Here is a 20,547-nt window from a genome sequence, read left to right as displayed (position 1 = left end):
TGTGATCTTCTATTCAAGATGTCAATGAGAAAAAATGGGCATGGCTTGTAGGAAAAATATTATGACCCAACCAAAGAAGAAATATTTTTAAATGAGATAAAATAAGACCACTCTAGTGAAACTATTGCTTCAATGTATGACCATATAGAACTAGCTACAAGTATAATATGTGACCATGTGTAACTAGAATTTACCAACTCATGGAATCCATGTGCATATATGCACAAACATGTTGCATTTATACACAATTAATCTTATATGATTGAATGTTTTGGCTGTAAGAAGGCAAGAAGACTCTCTTTTCTCTTTAATGGACATGTCATAATTAAAGATGTTCTTTGACCATAACTCAAAATTTTCCAAAATATTCTTCCAAAAATGTGCCCTCCAACCCCTATCTTTCTATTCAAATTAATTTTTTTTACTTGAATTAGTTTTTTATATGTACACATATATGAAAAATTGTGTGACCTCTAGACTATGGTAGGTTGTATTACATGTTCTAGTGTATGTTTTTCTTACATAACATAATACAAAATGGTAAATTTAAGAGAGAGGGGGAGACTATTGTGAGCCTATAATAAATATAGATTATCTCTACTGATTAATGATTATTGGTTAGAAAATGAATTAAAATGTCAAGTAGTATCATACCTATTTGAATTGAAGAAAATAGGGCATATAAGTTAACATCCTTACCATTGAAAAATCCCCTCTATGAAATGTTTGAGGTAGTAGAATTTTTGCACCAACAATGTTAATAAATCATAGTTTAAGGATTTGGCGGGTAATTTGCCAATTTGTGGGAATCCATAATTTAATTGGTATACAAGTTAATTTGCATATAATTTATGATTTGAATACATCATAAAAATCTTGAAATAGTAGGAGAGTTGATTTACATGTTTGAATAGAGAATTCAATTGCTACAAAAATAACCTAACATAAAATATCTCATGATATATGAAATGTATTTACACTTTTTTAGTTTTTTTCCTTATATTTTAATAACAGTACAAATTAAGTAATAAATTGTTGTTGTGGGTGCTTCTATTGAACGTTGCTAATGTGACTGACATTAAGTAGTAAGCTTTTACCGCACATAAAATATCTCATGATATATGAAATGTATTTACACTTTTTTAGTTTTTTTCCTTATATTTTAATAACATTACAAATTAAGTAATAAATTGTTGTTGTGGGTGCTTCTATTGAACATTGCTAATGTGACTGACATTAAGTAGTAAGCTTTTACCAATATTTTGTGTTTATGATCTACTTAATTTTGTGCAGACATTAAACTGTCCCTTCCAACTCTTCTTTATTCACTTCAAATTATGTTTATTTTCTTTCCTTCAAATTGGACTACTCTATTTTCATTTATATTGAAATGTATTATATTTTTAAAAAGTTTTTTTGTACTTTTTCTCATTAATGTAGATTTAAGAAAATATTTAATAAATATTGCAGACAAGATTGCATGTATTTCAATGTTATATTAAAAATATAGATAGTAAAAAATATTTTTCTTTAACATATTTAATTATATAGTGTCCATAAAGTTAAAGTTATATCTTCACAATCATACAATTAGATAGTCACTTGTTATCTTTGTGGTGGACCATTTTTTATTGTTTTTTATTTCATTCTAAAATAAATGTGTTTAAATTATTTGTTAATTAAAAACGTGTGTTTGAAATCTAGACACCCAAAAGCATAAAAATTACTCCCATATTAAAGTTAATGAATTCCAAGGCCACCCATTTCTAGTTGTGCCCTAGGCACCCAAAATAGGTTCCACTTCACAAGCAATGGATGAGTGCAAATGTTGAACTATAAAACATACTGTAATATAAGAAAGCTTTTTTTATTACTAGGACTACTATACTAGATCTCTATTTATTTATGCAGGGAATGATATTGTAATTGCTTAGTGTGTAATAAAATATGTTTATGAACTCAATTTTTGTAAGATAAAATTGTAACATAGAACCTTTTAAACCCAGTTTCCTTATAATATGTGTCTCCTTCCATTGTTGTGGTTCATTAATGAATGAGATAATATATTTTTCATGATGATATTTAGATATCTACACCTTAGACTAGCTCCATCTATTTGTATCATTTTTGAACAACAAATTATCTTATTATAAATAATATAAGGGCTATATTGTAGCGTAGTTCTTGCCATACTTGGTAGGACAATTTTGTTGGGGGCTTGGTAATGTAACTACAATTTCTCATGATGGTAGCTTGTTCTACACAATTTTTTCATCAATAAAATGGTATGAAAGAAAAAATAATAAATAGAACTAGGCATAAAATATAAGATACCAAAGGTTAGACATAAAACTCTTGGTCACAAAATCTAGTCCTGTGAGATTTCAATGAGATTTTTTAAATAAATGCATCGAAATGATATTTTTAAAAGGAACTATAAGAGTTGTCTAAGAATGATTGAAATAACTAGGAAGAATCCCTAATTTTGATATTTAAATTTTGGGGTGAATTGAGGTAGTGTCACTGCCATTGGATAAAAAATTATGGTCTCAAAAAGTTGGGTCTCATGAATATAGAAATGTGTTGAGCACATAAATGAGCTATTAAAGGAGTTACATTTGTTGGTGTGTGTTTTGACACATCATAGAGCATCCTGGATTGGAGATAAGTTGGGTGTGACTTTTGGGTGTCTCTAGCTCATGGTTATGTAATACCATTTGATGAAATCATGTATTGTATCTCCTATTAATTAGGTGTGTCAAATGGAGGTTATGTGAAATGGACTTATAGCTGTTGTGTTACTTTCGAACCTTTGGTTGGTGGTAATCTTATGATAAGCTTGCTTTGCTGGTATTTTGTTGTTGATTCTTGAGTAATATATTGCGTGGCTTTTAGAGTGTGGGGTTTTTCTTCTGTAAGGGTTATTCCCATTGAAATGATAGCTATGTTTACACTCATTTACATGCATATATTATCCATTGAGATTTAACTCCTTTTTTTTTTCCTTGGGCTAGTTTGCAATCATGAAATCATCCTCAAAATCATGGAATTTGCTAACTCTAATTTAAAATTTAAAATTCATATTTATGTGATATGTTCCCGTACCTTTATATTTAAAGAATTCAATGCATTGATCATATAACTCAATGAGATTTACTATTTGAGAATAATCATTCACATTTATAAACTTGAATTGATGTACTAAAAAACATCTAAGCTTAAACAAATGATCTAAGAGCATATGCATGACTAAATATTATTTTTTTAGTTATTTATATACATTTACAAAAGATCAAACCTAAAAGATAACATAATATTCAAATTCTTTAACAATTACTTTTCTATCATTCAATATTCTAACATTTCATTTATTAAAAATATCAATATCTAAATTTTAATTAATAGACAAATTTATAATATGTTCTTACATTTGAAAAACATTCTAACTCAACAATCCATCAAATTCTATATTTTCCCTCACATTTAATCTCTTTGACAATTCAAATCCATAATTCATTGACTATAGTTTTTCTTCATTTACCTAACATGAATATTTTATGTTTTACCTTTCTTTGCATTTGAATTCCACACTCACGTCCCATTACTTTGAAATTTCCAACTCTGAAAATAAATGAATATCTAGCTCACGAGCCTTGGATCTGTTCACAATGGGTGCAGGTCCTGTGAGTCAATGGGCTGCCGTGGAGACGAGGATGATGTAGAGATGAGGCTTTTGTACGATGTGATCCTTCAACACAAAATCTCTCTCCTCATCTACGAGTGGCCTCCCTGCCCCCAAGTGCAGAGCTGATCATGAACGAGAGACGAAGGTGAGGAGTACTGAACAGGTAAGTTTTAATGTGACACTTGAAAGCGAAATCAGGCAAGCTTTAACGTGACATTTGAAAGTGAAATTGAAGGAGAGAGGAAAGTGGGTACAGTCACGTTGCGGAAAGGATCGAGTGTGAAACGCACATCGTTCTTCTCTCTACGCTTTGAATTAGTTCGTTATTAGGGTTAAAATAAATAAATTTTGATTGTTTATATATACTCAAGTGTAAAATGTCTGTAGTTTTTTTAAGTATTAAAATATATAATGTTTAAATAAACTGATATTTGTTATGAGATTATAATAACTAGGATATTTATTTTCAAAGGAATATATCATGTTCATTATTTCATTTCAAAAATTATTATATTATTATATTTCTATTAAGCTATTGACCAAAACAAAAAAACTATTAAGACTATATCATCATCATCATCATCATCATCATCAATTTGTTCCTATCATTATCGCTGAGAAAAAATAAATTTTATGTATGGACACTTTCAATCCTTCATAATTAATAATATTATTTCTAATCTATCATTATATTACTATTTTATAGATTATCTAATGTTGATCAATGGTGCAAATCTGACTAGAAGATTCAATGACAATTATGAAGTTAATTAATTGCATGATCAAGATAGACAAAATTGATTGATAGTTAAACTCAAGGTGAGTGGGAGTTGAGATGTGGAAGCAAAGATAGAATAATATAAAATTAGAAAAGAATAATAAATTATTTTTTTAAATTTTTCATTCATTTAAGTGTCACAAACAAATCAAATTAAAAAATTCTAATTTTTATTGATGGATGTTTTTGCATCCATATGGGAGTATAATACATCTTGGTGTAATTAGAAATTTTCTCTAAAAATGATTGAATGATAGTTTTTTTCTATCATTAAATAAAATGATACTTGTTAAAAATACCATAATAATTAGAATTTATTTGTTAATATTTTAAATTATTTTGTTAGTAGTGTTTATTTGATGGTTGTTTCTTCATTAATGGATTATGGTTATTATTAGTTTTTTATTAAGGAACAAATAGGTTTTGAAGGGACTCAAAAGCATTTGACATAGAGAAATTACAAAAAGATACTTGAAGATATAGCCAACTTAAAAACAACAGCCATGGGATAGAAAAAAACCAACAAAAATCCAAAAACCAGGAATGGAAGAGCGAAAAACGAGATCCTAATTCAAATTTTTGAGAGCCTTCATGGCCTCAGCTTCTAACTGTGTCATTTTGAGGGAAATCTTTTTCAATTTCTATATATCTTGATTAGGAGATTTCTTCTTCAAGTTGGCTCTAGTTCTTTTGGAATGACCGCTCTTTTCATCCTGTTTATGCTTTCTGTTGAACTCTTCACAAATTTGTGGTTGTAAGTTACCATAGAGATGAGATTATCATTAACTTTATTGAACTTATTTTCTAGTTGTTTCAAGTTACCATCATATCCTTTCTTTAGTTTCTCCTCCAAGTTTAAAATTCTACTGTCATAGTCTTTCTTAAGATCATTAACTATGCTCACAGTCTTTTACATAGACTTAATAATAGATTTCTTCTATTCAACACTCCACTATTCAACACAATGGTTATCCTATTTATTGGTCACAACATGGATTTTAACATTAACATATTTAATTTCATTGAAGACTGACTTATGCATTTTGAAATTGTCAACTACATATTCATGGGAAATAGTCATAACATCATCTAGGTTCTCTCTATCCATACTGAGATAAGGGGAAATAGCGTTGAGGTCTTTTGGAAAATGGGATCTATAATTCCTATTTATAATAGGCTCTAACTTGTCCGACATGGCATTGTATGAAGGCCTAGACTCAAAATTGGAAATGGGAACAAGGGATGCTCTACTCCTCTTAGCCCTTTGGCTTTGCTTCAAATTATCGTTCGGATCAGATTCAGAATCCTCCATATCTGTATTCTACTCCTCTTCCTCAGAAGAGAGACTGAGACTCATCCTCCTTAGTATCATATGAGGAATCTATAATTTTCATTGATGGAGAGGGTTATGATTTGATATCCTCAAAGATAAGTGTAGAGGGGGAGAAATGAACCTCTTTGATAGGCAGATAACAAACTCTTGAAGATTCACTAACCAAAATCTCCACTCAAGATTTAGTATGTCTTTGTATGTCCTCTGATATTTCTCTAACCAAGGACACACACAAATCATGGAAAACAACATGACGTGCTAGCATCCTGTACGGGCATAATGCAAAGTTTGCATAGAAGGGCACAATGTAATAGATTTGTGTTCTAGATTAATTTAAATGCGATAAATGCATATAAAAGAAGGTAAAATGATTATATAAATGAAATGAAAGTTGTAAAGGAAAGGAAGAAGATAATCTCACAACTGGTCCATGATATGAAGCCTCCACTCAAATAAATCTTCTCTAATGCAACCTACACATAAACCAGAAAGGAAAAATGATAAACGAAAAATGATAGAAGAGGCAAGTGATAAATCCCAAGATGCCCAAAGATAGGATAAATAGATAGATATTACGAAAGAGGCTTGAGAAAGCCAAGAGAGTTGCAAAAGAATATCATGAGAGCTTGACAGTGTTATAGCAAACTAGAGATTGTTGTAGCAAGTGACAGAGAGAGCAAGATAAAGCTATGAGAGCCAAGAGAACCAGAGAGATTGTATGGAGGAACTAGAGAGCTTGAAAGAAGAGAAAAGATGGATTTAAAAGAGAGGAGAGGAGAGGAGGGAAAAGAGGCTGGTGAGCCATTTGAAAGATTGGGGGCATTTCCACTAACATGTGCAAGCGACAAGTGGAAAGGCACTCTCAAAATAGACATTCAAATGTTGAGATTTTGCAAGATGATGTTCCGTGCATGGATGTCTATGCGGTGCACTAGTGTCCAAATGAATCACACTAATAAATGGTAGGAGACAAGGGAGACACAAGACCAAAAAGACTAATGCCATGAGGGAGCTACTAGAAAGGAGGGTCTCGAGCATCCCGAGAGGGAAAAGGTTGATGCAAGGGCTGAAGTGAGCCTACTCGAGTGTTAGGGGAATGGACACCAAAGTGGTTACAAAAGATGTAGGTCAGATTACAAAGGGGTATGTAATTTTTGACTCTACATTTTCCCCCACTTTAGTGGGCTTATTAATGAACATGAATATGCACACTAAAGGAAATCTATTGAAAATAAAATAATTTTATGATATTAAAAGGATACTATAAAGGAAATAAATAAATCTCCAATCCAAGGAAGCATGCCCCCAAGCTGAAGACCTACAAAATAGATGCATTAGATAGAAAAACCTACATGAGAGATCAGGGTTAGAACATGATAAAGAAAAAGATAACACATGTACATGAAAGAATAGAACAAAGAAACTATGATTTTGAGTTAGCAAAGTAAAAGAGACCTCGATGTAAAAGGTTGTCTCAGTACCATGCATCATCCCCAAAATAGCAAGAAACAACAAATAAAGGAATTCTAAAATGAAGAGAAGAAAGTAAGGATTGATCACTTCAAGGAAGAATGCACCCATAATTCAAAGAAGCAATCAATATCGAAGAGGTAGTACATGACCTAGACACTAGCTTGATGTATCACTAGTGGTCATGATAATGATACAAAACATAGATCTAGAAAGTTGTGTTATGCCAGATGATCAAAGATAAGTAGGACCAACCTTTCTCTAAAGGAAGGCCACTACCAAAATATAAGATAAATAAGATAGTTGCGATAGGGAGGCAAATTTTCGTCGATTAGATGAGGTTGCCCCCAATGAGATGAAGTTGAGATTTCAAATAGATATTGTTACTCGATACATCACAAAAACGCTAGTTGTAGACTAACATGTTAGATGATAAGAAAAAAGATGGAGATAAAAGATAGATAAGACAATGTAACAGAAATGATCCTCGCTTTAGAGGAAAGCCCCTTGTTATGAAAAGATATAAAATAAGTGGCCGCCATTGGTATGAGATGTGCTAGTATGGATAGAAAAATGCGTTATGCTAGATATCCATACGATAGGTCGATGAGATAGATAGATTTTGTAGATAGTAGATTGGTCATTGGCCCCTAAAAAGGCAAGAAAAAGTGATAGATCAAATGGTTTGGCCCCCATCTAGGCAAAGAAAAAGAAAAAGAAAAAGATCAAGTGGTTTGGCCCCTACCTAGGCAAACATGAAAAAGCGATAAAAGGATAGTCACCACAGTAGGCAAGAGATAGATAGTCACCATTACGGGTGAGAGATAAATAGTAACCACTAGGGGTGAGAGATAGAGACATGATAAGAATGAACAACTGATTGAAATATGATAGAGAGCAAGATAGAGATATACCTCGATGTCACATTCTATGCAAAGAATAATAAGAAGGTGTATCAATACATGAAAGATTGATGACACTTGATTGATGAAGTTGTTGAATCTTGTTATTCAAGGCCTTACATTCACTAGTGGAATGACCAAGAACTTCATGGTATGCACAAAAAAAATGATTCTTAGGAGACCTCTTATGTGTAGGAGGAGGAAGAGAAATCGAGTGAGCTTTAAGAAGCCGCAACAAGACATGTTCTTTCTTAGATAAAGGATGAGTAGCATGAAGTAACCCTTTCTCCTGAGGAGAAGAGTTTAATTGTTAACAAGAAGAAGAAGAAGACATAAGAACAATTAGAGAATGAAGGGGATGAAGACAAAGGAGAAGCTTTGTAACCTAAACCCACTATAAATGAGTGTGATTTTGATTCCAAAGGAACCTTAACTCCTTGACCCATGCACCCAAGACCATCTCCTTTTTATCCATACTTTGAAGAAATATTGAACCCTGGACCATAACATGATTGTAACTCCTCCAAAGGGGGAGGACCACCTTTAATGGTAAAGACAATGGTGTTCACACGATCTTGCAGTACAAAAGAATAATCATCTTTGGTAGTGGGTGTGAATGATACTTTTGGAATATTAAGGTGGGTAGGGTTGAATTTATATTCTCCAATGAAGGAGCTTCTAAAGTATAAGTAGACTTAGGACTTTCTACTTTAGGAGGATTTTCTTTAGGGATATCCTTCTCATGGGTTTCCCCTTTAGGAGGGTCCATGCGAATTGTTGTTGGCATATTAGAAGATAAAGATGGAATATAGTTTTGAAAGGTAGGTGTAACTGAGGCATGACTAGCTACTGTGATTTGACATAAGTGAATAGCCTTCAGGATCAACCTTGATTTTTAGCAACAAACTTAATAGAGCCATGAAGGGTAGAAATGACTACTCCTAAAGCATGAATCCAAGTTCTACCCAAGAGAAGATTATACGATAAAGGTCCTAGCATTCCATGCACTAGGGATGGAATAGTAACTAGCCCAGCCTTTATAGGCATAATAATAGTGCCCAAAATAGTTTTACTAGTATTATCAAAATCACAGATGAACATAGAAGATGTAGCAAGAGACTTAGAATCCACTTTGATTTTGGGCAATAGGTCTAGACTACAAACATTGAGTGTTGAACTAGTATAATGAGAGACCATCTAATGTTGACACCATTAACATATATGATTATCATTCATGGATTTTCTTGATTTCTTACTTCTAGAGGCGGGAGTTCATGTGGATAGAATGTAATATTCGGCGAGTTCACATGAATATGATCCATCAATGTATTCACATCCGTCAATCTATTAGAATAAGGCAATAAGATCTTTTGTAGAGCTTCCTATAGCGTAACTTGATAAATCATAGTAGTTTGAAGCAAATCCCAAAGTGAGATTTTAGTGGGATTACCATGAAGTTTCTTAATAAGATCATAAACACTAGATTGCTTAACTGAAGACTTAGATGCTTGAGGAAGATCTGGTTGAGAAGGTGGTAAAGAAGGTTGGGGATGATTAAGATGTTGCTTATTTCTTCTAGTATTATAAGTATGGGCTACCATTCTATAAGAAGGAGCCTTAGACTATGCATATCTTGTAAAAATATCTGGTGACTCATTTTCAAAAGGAATACCATGAATAGATTTTACCCTCTGTGAAGAAGGAATAGCTAGGGTCACATGAATGCTTGATCCCTTAGGCCTTTTAGGGGTATAAGAGACATAAATGGCATTCAAAGATTCATTATGATATCTAGAAGATTTAGATGAAGAAATTTTCTCAACATCAACCTTTGGAAAATCAGATATGAGTCAAGACTCATCATTCACTAATGCATTATCTCGAGAAGAGAGTGTACTAGAATGAAGAGATGGTAGAATATCATTAATAAAGGCATCAATAATTTCATCCTCTTTTTACAAAATATCCTCATAAACAAAAGATATATTACAAGAGGGATCAAAGGAATAGAGTGACATAGGTAGAGCTAAGTCACCATCACAAGCATGAAAAGAAACATCATTAGCACTTTGAATAAAGCTAGAAACTAAGTTAATAAAATAGAATAACATATGCATTTTGAAATTAGTAAACTTAAACTTAAGAGAGAATACATAAATAAGTTGGCCGAAGGCCGACGAACTATTAAATGGGGTTCGAGGTAGTGCCCTGAATTTTTTTTGCGAAGAAGGGGAAAGATTTAGAAGTGTCCTTTTTTTAAAAGGGAGGGATGCTAAATTCTTGAAGAAATGATAAAGAATGATTTGAAAATAATATAGAAGATTTTTTCACATTGGGTTAACAAAAAATGTAGAGGGAGAGAAATGAACCTCTTCGTTAGACAAATGATAACCTCTCAAAGATTCACTAATCGACCTCTCCAATCAAGATGTAATATCTTTGTACCTTATCTGATAGCTCTCTTCCCAACGATGCACATGAATCATGGAGAACAACGCGATGCCCTAGTGTCTTGTACGGATTGAATGTATAGTTCACACAAAAGGGCATAATGTAATAGATATCTGTTCTAGATTAAGTTAAGTGTGATAAATGTATATAAAATAAGGTAAGACGATTATATAAATAGAATGAAAACCACAAAGGAAAGGAAGAAGATAATCTCACAATCAGTCCATTATATGAAGCCTCCAGCCAAATAAATCTTCTCTAATGCAACCTACACACAAACCAAAAAGGAAAAATGTTTGGGGCTACTTGGGGACTTGCCTCAATCAAATCCCTATTTTGGTTTTTCCACCTCCATAGGCAGCCAGATAGATTGATAGAATAAATGATAAATGCAAGATAATATAAATGATAAATGATAAATGAAAAATGATAGAAGAGGGATGTGATAAATCCCAAGATACCTAAAGATGGGATAAATAGATAGATATTACCAAAGAGGCTTGAGAAAGCCAAGAGATATGGAAAAGAATATTATGAGAGCTTGACCGCGTTGTAGCAAACTAGAGATTGATGTAGCAAGTGAGAGAGAGAGAGCGAGAAAGAGAAATCTATGAGAGCCAAGAGAACTAAATAGATTGTATGGAGGAACTAGAGATCTTGAAAAAAGAGAAAGATAGGTTTAAAAGAGAGGAGAGAAAAGAGGGATAGTGATCCATTTGAAAGATTGGGGGTCCTTTCCATTGACATGAACAAGTGACAAGTGGAAATGCGCACTCAGAACCATCATTCAAACATTGAGATTTCACAAGATGAATGTGTGGTGCATGAACGTCTATATGGAATGCTAGTGTCCAAATGAATCATGCTCAAATATGGTAGGAGACAAGGGAGACACATGACCAATGAGACTAACACCACGAGGAAGTTGCCAGAAAGGGGGGTCTTGATCATCCTGAGAGGCAAAAGGTTGATAAAAGGGCTGAAGTGAGCCTACTCGGGTGCTAGGGGAATGGACACCAAAGTGGTTACAAAATATGTAGGTCAAATTACAAAGGGGTATGTAATTTTTGACACTACAATAAGTTACAACAAACCCCTGTGGAGGATCGGGTTTTACTTGTTCTTCCTATGGTCTTTAATACTAGGATTGATAGAAGCTAGCAGTAAGAGAGGGAACAAGATCAACACCTTATACCAAAAGTGATTCAACAAAACAAAATGGTGCCCAAAATCCCTAGTGAACCTATCATCTAGGGTAATATATTTCATGAGAATATTAGTTGCTATCTATATTATTATCTAGTAATTGTTCATTTTTATCTTGTGATTTTATTAAGATTGTATTATTTTATTGCATGTTTATTAGCTCACACATTTTGGAGTTTTATTGTTCACATCACATTCTTCAAGGTAAAAAGTTAAACTTGAGATCAATGTCTTTTTTTGGATAGGAAATTGGATTAAATGAGTTTCTTGATTCATCTAGTGTATTTTCTTGAGATTATCAAACTTTAAATATTTATTACAATTAAATAATAAATATTTGATTTATTATTTGTAATGGGTGAAGAGGAGGTTTGTCAACACATTTCAAATATAGTGGTTGGCTATGCAAAGCTATCAAGAAGAGGTGAATCAAATTAATTTGGTCACACTATTGAGTTGTTAATCTCAAGAGTCTAAAAACCCCACATTAATGTAAGAGAATAAATCCCCCTTATGAACTCCATTGATATAGATTGGACTAACAATCTCATCTTTCATTAAAACAAAAATCCTTAGAATCACCATCTAAGGCCGGTGTATTCACTAACTATAATCTCAAGCCTATAGGTGGCCTACTATTTTTCGCCAACTCTAACATAGAGTAAATTAGAAGTCAAAACCTAGTTGATTGCCTTAGCAAATTTCTTACCTTATTAGTAGGTCACAAAAATAAAGACAATGTTGTAGATTATAAATTTTTATTTTCTTAGGGCATAATAATTTGTCATTAGTAGTTTGAAGTAACCTTGTTACTCATGCTCTTGTTAGTCATATTCAACCTTCTAGTTAAAACATCTTGTAATAATCTGGTCACACTTTAGCTCTTGTTATTTTATTTTAATAATATTATTAATTTAGTGATTATTTATGGACCTCTTTTTTAAATTATTTTTAATTAATTATAATATAAATAAAATTTTAATTATAAACACTTGTGTAATAGTCAAATTAGTACAATTATGATATTTTCCAATCAATTTTATGCCCACCTTGATGAAAAATTTAATGTAATAACAAATGAATAAGTGGCATATGAGGATGTGTATGGAAATTGGGTACCAAAATGAGGACAAACATGGCTATTTTTTGTTAAAGATAGTAGTTAAAATTGATCTCAGATGAAAAATTTAAGATAGGCATGCTTCAATTTTATAAATATTATAAGAGAAAGATTCATAGTATTTATAATCTTGTTTCTAAAGTTTTGTTTTTCTTGAAATGATAGAAACTAAGAGGTTCAAATAGGGGGAGCATACAAAGTGCTTCCATTTTTCTCAAAAAAAATAAAATATATCATAGCATCTAGTTTGCTCCCCCTAAAAGATTAATTTTATTTAAGTATTTTAATAATTAGTTTGGTAGAAGGATAACATCATGTTCTTTTTGCCTAATGATTTTTTATATTTCTTACTGAATGCATGAATATTTACTTATTTTCAAAAGTCTTTTTGAATATGTATGGAATAAGTCTCAAAAAGTAAATATTTGTATTTTAGATTTGGATGGATGAATTAAAAAAAAAACATGAAAACACTACACATATGTCTTTTTAAAAAATGAATCTACACTAGCAAAAGAAAATAAAGATAACCTTAACATATTTGAAATGTAGAAAAAATTTCTTGGTTGGAAAGGTAAGAGAGAGTTTGATATTATTTTGTCATTTTTTAAACCAACATAAAAAAATTAAAAAACCCAAATGGAGATCATGCTCTATATTTAACTTTTTTTTTTTTTACAAATGAAGAAAACATCTCTTTGGGCATTGATATGTATGTCCAACCCATAAATATAACTTTTAAGGGTTGATAGTTTTCAAATAAATTTAAAATGTCACTATGTTAGAACATACATTTAAAATTAAATAAAAAAATCTTTTATAGAAGAAAAATGTGAGTGAATTATAACACAATCACATTTAATGATAAATGAACCAAAACGTGGTTTTGGTAACTTTCTATTCCTCCAGTTTTGTAAACATTCCCATAATCTTGTGCTAAGTTTGTCTCATGCCCTAGTTTCTATCCATCTTCATTTCACCCTTGCATGCCTTGGGTGCACTAAAAGATTAAGGATATCTTGAGAAGACATGCCCACTTATCATGGAGGAGCTTTGGACTTGTATGATCAAGTCTCCTAGTCTGTCGAAGAGGACTACTTGGTTTTGCATGAGCCATCCATTATGATACATGATGTCATTCCCTTCTCTTTCTCTCTAACATATAATCCTATAGTTGAGTAGCACCTCAAAGATGATCATGCTTTTCATGTTGGTGTTGACCTATTGATGTTTACATGTTTTCCATTGGTGATTGGCCTTTGTATATTATGATGCACCTCATGCTTGGATGCCATATATTTCCATGCTTTGATTTTATATATTCTACATGTTTGAATGAGTGTTTATATCTCTCCTCATATGTCTTTCATATGTGAGTTTCTTAAGCCTTTTTTATTTTCTCCTAGCATAGAGGGAGTAGATCATTTGATCCCACATGGTTGTGCGTATAACAAAATTGGGGTCCAAAGGATAGTGGATAGAGTATGCTCATTGGATTATTATTATAAAATTTGAGTTATCAAAAGATGTAACTATAATCTTATATATTTGTTCTCACCCCTGAGTTGGATTCAATTATAAGTGATATTGAATGGTGTAAGTGAAGGTGGATTGGTTTGTGTGTCTCAGTGTTGGAGCTGAGCACAATTGCTTTGTTAGTTGATCAAGATGCTTATATTAGGTTAAAGAAAATGAGTATAGGATCTTCTTCAGAGCTTAAATGAATCTAGTTAGTTGTTGAGTCATCTTGGAGAGTGTTGTAGATCATGTGTCTCATCAAACTAACTTCTATTGTCAAAATATGTACATGTTGTGACATTTCCAAGTTCGTTTGATGCCTTTTGAAGAATCTTATAAAGGCTTGTAAATGTATAAGTATTTTAATTTATATCCTTTCATGTTTTAACTTAGCCTAGGAGTTTAGGATGTTGATGAGGTCAATACACATCTCCCTATGCTCTTCTTTTGTGTATCAATGGTGTTTAGTGTCTAGGGGAGTCATTTTCCTTCCTTCTTTCTTGAGTATTTAAAGAATATTCATGTTCCTAAGGCTTCGTGGGAACCTCTAGCCTATTCGAATCTGTTTGTGGTGTATTGGAGGTCAATTTATACCTTTTTATTGCTCACTGGCAATGACGTTTGTGCACTAGAGAGGACTACAACATGAGGCTATTTCTAGGGATACTAGTAACCAAAAAGGACACTAGCATGCTCAAAGGACTCTAGTGTGTCATGCTAGTGTCCTCATGGGGGGACAGTGTCCTAGTTGGGTGCTCTAGTCCACCTATGGTGCAACTATCCTGGTACCTTTAGCGACAAGCATTTTTGTCTTGCATGGGCAAACCTTGTTCAGAGATATTTCTTGTTGAATCCTATTGAGTCTAAGGTACCTTTGAGGTGGTTTTTTTATGTTTTTAGGTGGAAAGTTGTGGTTTTAATTACATGGGTTTGTGTGCCTTTATCCAAAGATGGTTGTTTGTCATACACATGATTGGGGAGATGGATGAGATAATCTTGTAAATTTTTGTGAAGCCTTTTATTATAAAATGAAATTTATTGTTATTATATTTTTAATTTAATACTATATCACTATATACAAATTTTATAATACATTGTATAAGAAGAATTTATTATGATCCTTGAATCATTTCCCTTTTAAATGAATCTATATTAGAATATCTTTATGACTACCTACCTTGCTTAGCCTTCAAGAAAACTATCCATCTACCATACATGCAACTTCTCATGCAATTAGATGTACTTAGAAGACTATCCATCCACCATACATACAACTTCGATGTACTTAACCAACATATAATTTTCAGAATACACTTGACCAACATGATATTTTCAAAAAAAAAATAAAAAAATGTTATGAACCTTTTAAACTGATCTATATTAAAGTAACTTTATGACTACTTACCTTTCTTAGCCTTGAAGGAAACTACGCATCCACCATACATACAACTTCTCATGCAATTAGATGTACTTGACCAACATGTAGGCCTAGTTATCGATTATCAAACAATAAAAACCAAATATTGTGAATAAAGTAAAAACTCGTTATCAATAACAGAATGTGTGCATGCATGTGAACGCTAATAAACTTGGGCCCGCATGCCAGCAACGAACGCAAACTTCTCGCCATGAATTACGGCATAATTTTCAATACGTCCTTCCAAGCAGTGTCCGTAAACATACCATTTTCTTTGTGACCAGGACTTTACATTGACATCAATATCTTTCTGTAAGTAATTTAAAGGAACATACTCCTTATCTTCATGATCACCATACTTTTCTCGAAAGGATCGTTCATCTCAAGCTTGCTACTCACAATGGGCGGCAGCATGTCACTCGGGGCGCTAGCAACATTACTCTTGTTCTTTCTATCCACTAAAGCCAGCGAGGAAAATTCACGAAAGCCATATATTGTCCATATGTTGAAGTCCATGAAACCCCAGTACTTCAGTTTGCATGAGCACTGGTATCATTCAATTCTCACCCATGCAACTTCTAATGCCTCCACATCAAATCCGAGCCTCCTGTTATATACATATGAGGTAGTCCTTCATGGCTTTGCGGCCAAGCTGACCAGTGCGGAGGCTGCAGCTTTAGAGAGCGTGGATGGCTGCCTGGCTGTGACTCCATCCTCTCTCAACAAGCTTCATACCACACACTCACCTCAGTTTCTCGGCCTCACCGATGACAGAGGAATGTGGTCGCAGCAGTTAAGTCGGGGAGAAGATGTGATAGTGGGCATGGTGGACACGGGAATATGGCCTGAGAGCGAAAGCTTCAATGACAAGGAGCTGGGACCTGTACCCTCCAGATGGAAGGGAGAATGTGAAAGCGGGGAGCAATTCAATTCCTCCATGTGCAATAGAAAACTAATCGGAGCTCGATTTAATTTTTCCGTGGGCTATAAATCGCATGTAGGCGAGGATTTCATATCAGCAAGAGATGGCGACGGCCACGGCACACATACTGCTTCTATTGCTGCGGGATCTGCTGTAAGGGGAGCGAGCTTTAATGGCTTTGGCAAAGGAACGGCTATGGGCATGGCTCCTGCTTCCAGACTGGCCGTGTATAAAGCCTGCTGGGGACTGGAAGGCAGTTGTGATGAAAGCGACGTAGCTGCTGCCATGGAAAAAGCCATCCAGGACGGCGTCGATGTCATTTCTTTGTCAATTGGTGGTTCGTTCGACAATCCGTTCTACATGGATCACGAAGCCCTGGCAGCATTCGGGGCCATAGAGAAGGGTGTATTTGTTTCCGCCTCTGTGGGTAACGATGGGCCTTCCTATATTTCTGCTGTAAACACAGCACCCTGGATAACTACCGTGGGGGCCAGCAGTATTGACAGAGAGTTTCTCTCTCTTGTCAAGCTCGGCAATGGCGAGGTGCTCAGAGGCTCGTCGTTTTACAGAGGACCCGGTACTCAAACTGTACCTCTGGTCTACGATTACTGTAGCAGTCTGGGTCTCGACCCTCACCTTTTCGCGGGCAAAGTCGTGCTGTGCCCTACCCATGAGAATTCGACCGAAACGGCAAGGCTTGTGAAGGAAGCCGGTGCAGCAGGACTGATATTTGCCAACAGTGAATCTGACGGCGCCGATGATTTACCCATGGAGGAAGCTTATCTGGCGGCTACAAGCGTGAGTTTTTCAACTGGAGAAAAAATAAAAGCCTACGTTAATAGCACGGGGGCTCCCACGGCCACCATAAACCCCACCGGGGTGACAATGGTAGGAAAGGCAACAGCTCCCATCGTGGCCTCCTTTTCTTCCAGGGGTCCAAGCTCCTTATATTTAGACGTTCTTAAGCCGGATCTAATCGCACCAGGTGTCAACATCTTGGCAGCGTGGAATGATGGCGGCTTCAAGATAGAATCAGGGACATCTATGGCGTGTCCCCACGTGAGCGGCATAGCAGCACTCATCCGCGCTGCCCATCCGACGTGGAGTCCTGCGGCAATCAAATCGGCTCTCGTGACGACGGCGTCCATTGTGGACAACAGAAAGCAGCCCATCAAAGATGCCCAAACCTTGCAACCAGCAGACCCGTTTTCCATGGGCGCAGGTCTCGTAAATCCAAGGGCTGCCGTGGATCCTGGGCTAGTGTACGATTTGGGCCCTCAAGACTATGTCAACTATCTGTGTGGTGGTCTCAACAACTACACCGAAAAGCAAATAGCCCTGCTCACCCACAAATGGCCTCCCTGCCCCAAATCTGTATCAGGTGCAGATCTTAACTACCCGTCTTTCTCTGTCATATTGAAGTATGGAGAGCGTGTTCAGGTGAAGAGGAGAACGGTTACCAACGCGGCGAGAATGCTGTGTACAAAGTGCTGGTGAAGAGCAGTCCAAACGTAAATGTAAGCGTGGACCTAGATACATTGTTGTTCAAGAAAGTAGGTGACCAAGCAAGTTTTAATGTGACATTCGAGAGCAAAGTGAATGGGAGCGAAGAGGTGGAGTACGGAGATATATCATGGAAGTGCATCCAAGGTGGAACGCACATCGTTCGGAGCCCAATCGCGGTTCTCTGGATTAAGGATTGAAGTCAAGTTGTCTATACTGCTATACTGATGTAGCCAGCAACGTATTACTTAGTAATCGATGAAGATATAATTCATGTATAAATAATTACTCCTTGAGATGGTGAACCAAAAAAAAAATACTCTATATGAATGTCGATTGTATTGATGAGTTTTTATTTTAAATATTCTAATTATTAGCATATTAGCATATTTATATTTTAAAAAATCTAAGTAAAAGAAGGAGATATCGAGTTTGAAAATATATAATATTTATAAATTAATTTGAAGTAAACATTATAACATTCAAATTATAAACATTATAACACCCAATAATAATGTATAGAATTCATAAATCAATTGTTGTATATTTGAATAATTTTTATAAATTATATAAATTTAGTTTTTAAATAGATTTGAGTTTGAAAATTTTAACCATCCATAGATAAAGTATGAGGCTCCAATGAATTAAATGATAAATGATCTTGTTAATCGACTTTTGGTTTGTTTATTTTTGTTTAATGATTGTAAAAAATAATACACAATGCATAAAACGTTGTATTTAATTAAATTTGAATTATTGATAATCATAATAGATAAAGGCAATATCATACTCTTTAGAACTATGCGACAATAATATTTATAAAATATTATGCATATTAAAAATTTAGAATCATTTATTAAATCATATTTTAGAAAGAAAGAAAATTCACTTAAATAATTGTTCACGCACTAGTAATAACTCTCAAACATCTTCTATATATTATTTAAAATTGAATTTAGTAATAGATACAATGTGTATTAAATAGTTTTGAAAAAATCATCAAATAAGATTTGAAGAATATTTTCACTTAGTTAACCATTTATGCACTGGTAATAACTCTCCATTTTCACTATCATCAAGAAGAGCCCAAACTTTGATTGTCACATTAGACTTTACAACATATAATGTAGGTATCCCATAGTGTGCATGTAACAACTTGAATGGTGGCATGACCTAATATACTATGAATCTGATTGAACAATTAAACTTAAAAGTAGTAAGCAACCATTTTTCAAGTGAGTCTTTGTGATAACTAATTTGCCATTGTCCCTTAAGGAATCTCATGAACTTGATACTAAGATGATCATATGGGTTGTGCCTTTTGATAGTCATTGTTGACCTAATAGTGACCTTACAAATATATTCAACAAGATAAAGGTCTCAAAGCTCATGGTATAGGGCAATTGACTAGTCACAAATTTTTGTAATCTCAATTTGTAGATTATGATATTTTACTTTTAAGTTCATTTTCACCTTGGATCCATGCAGAAAGTTAGAGTATAAAGCGTAATTATCAAATGTTCTTTGACTAGTCCTTGGTCCATTTTTGTTAATTCTATTGACCATTTTTTCTCTCAACCAATAGAAGACACTCAATTCCTCTATATGAAGGATGGCATTGAATGGAAGATGACAGTGATACTTTGACAACCAAGTTGACACCATGTGGGCACATTACATGACATGTTGCTCACTTGCATGATTTTTAAAAAAGCAACTTTTACATTAATATTGAATAGTAAAAGATAAATAGTTTTTACACCAATTAGGAAATCATATATATTATTTTAAAGACAATATATATTAAGGTGAGTTAATTAGATAAATTTATAGAAATTTAAATCATATAAAAGAAGTGTATACATTTAAATAGAAAATAGAATATAACAACATATATGTAAACTTTCTCTTTATCATAACAAAAAAAAATGATGTAGGGTTACATGAAGTGAATTTAGACAATATGAATGTTAGATAGTAAATTTAATCATTTGAAATCAAATTTGTTTTTAAAATGGAAATAATTAAATAAACTCAATTTGCTCAAATTTAAGTCATTTTTTAATCAAGATCATTTTCACAGACATTTTGAAAGTATATGATGGTATATTAAATGTTAGCAATTATTATTGTGATAAAAAATAGCACATTTATTAATGATAATTTATTTCATATTAGTTTAAATTTTTTTCATATTAGGAAACATAAAAGTCATGGAAGAAAATTTAAGGAAAAATATATT

At 33.5% G+C, this 20,547-nt stretch overlaps 1 protein-coding gene across 1 annotated transcript; it reads left to right on the top strand.

The window, feature by feature from the left end:
• The first annotated feature begins 16,267 nt into the window (after window positions 1-16,267).
• Window positions 16,268-18,600, top strand: LOC131037975 (subtilisin-like protease SBT1.5). Its single transcript, XM_057970243.2, has one exon. It carries the CDS (start codon window positions 16,281-16,283, stop codon window positions 18,297-18,299), a length of 2,019 nt encoding a protein of 672 aa, XP_057826226.2. The 5' UTR covers window positions 16,268-16,280; the 3' UTR covers window positions 18,300-18,600.
• Window positions 18,601-20,547: the final 1,947 nt, after the last annotated feature.

This window comes from Cryptomeria japonica, chromosome 7 (genome assembly GCF_030272615.1).
Source record: "Cryptomeria japonica chromosome 7, Sugi_1.0, whole genome shotgun sequence".
Lineage (NCBI taxonomy): Eukaryota > Viridiplantae > Streptophyta > Pinopsida > Cupressales > Cupressaceae > Cryptomeria > Cryptomeria japonica.
Note: the sequence above shows the minus strand (reverse complement) of the source record. Positions and strands in the feature narration are given on the sequence as shown.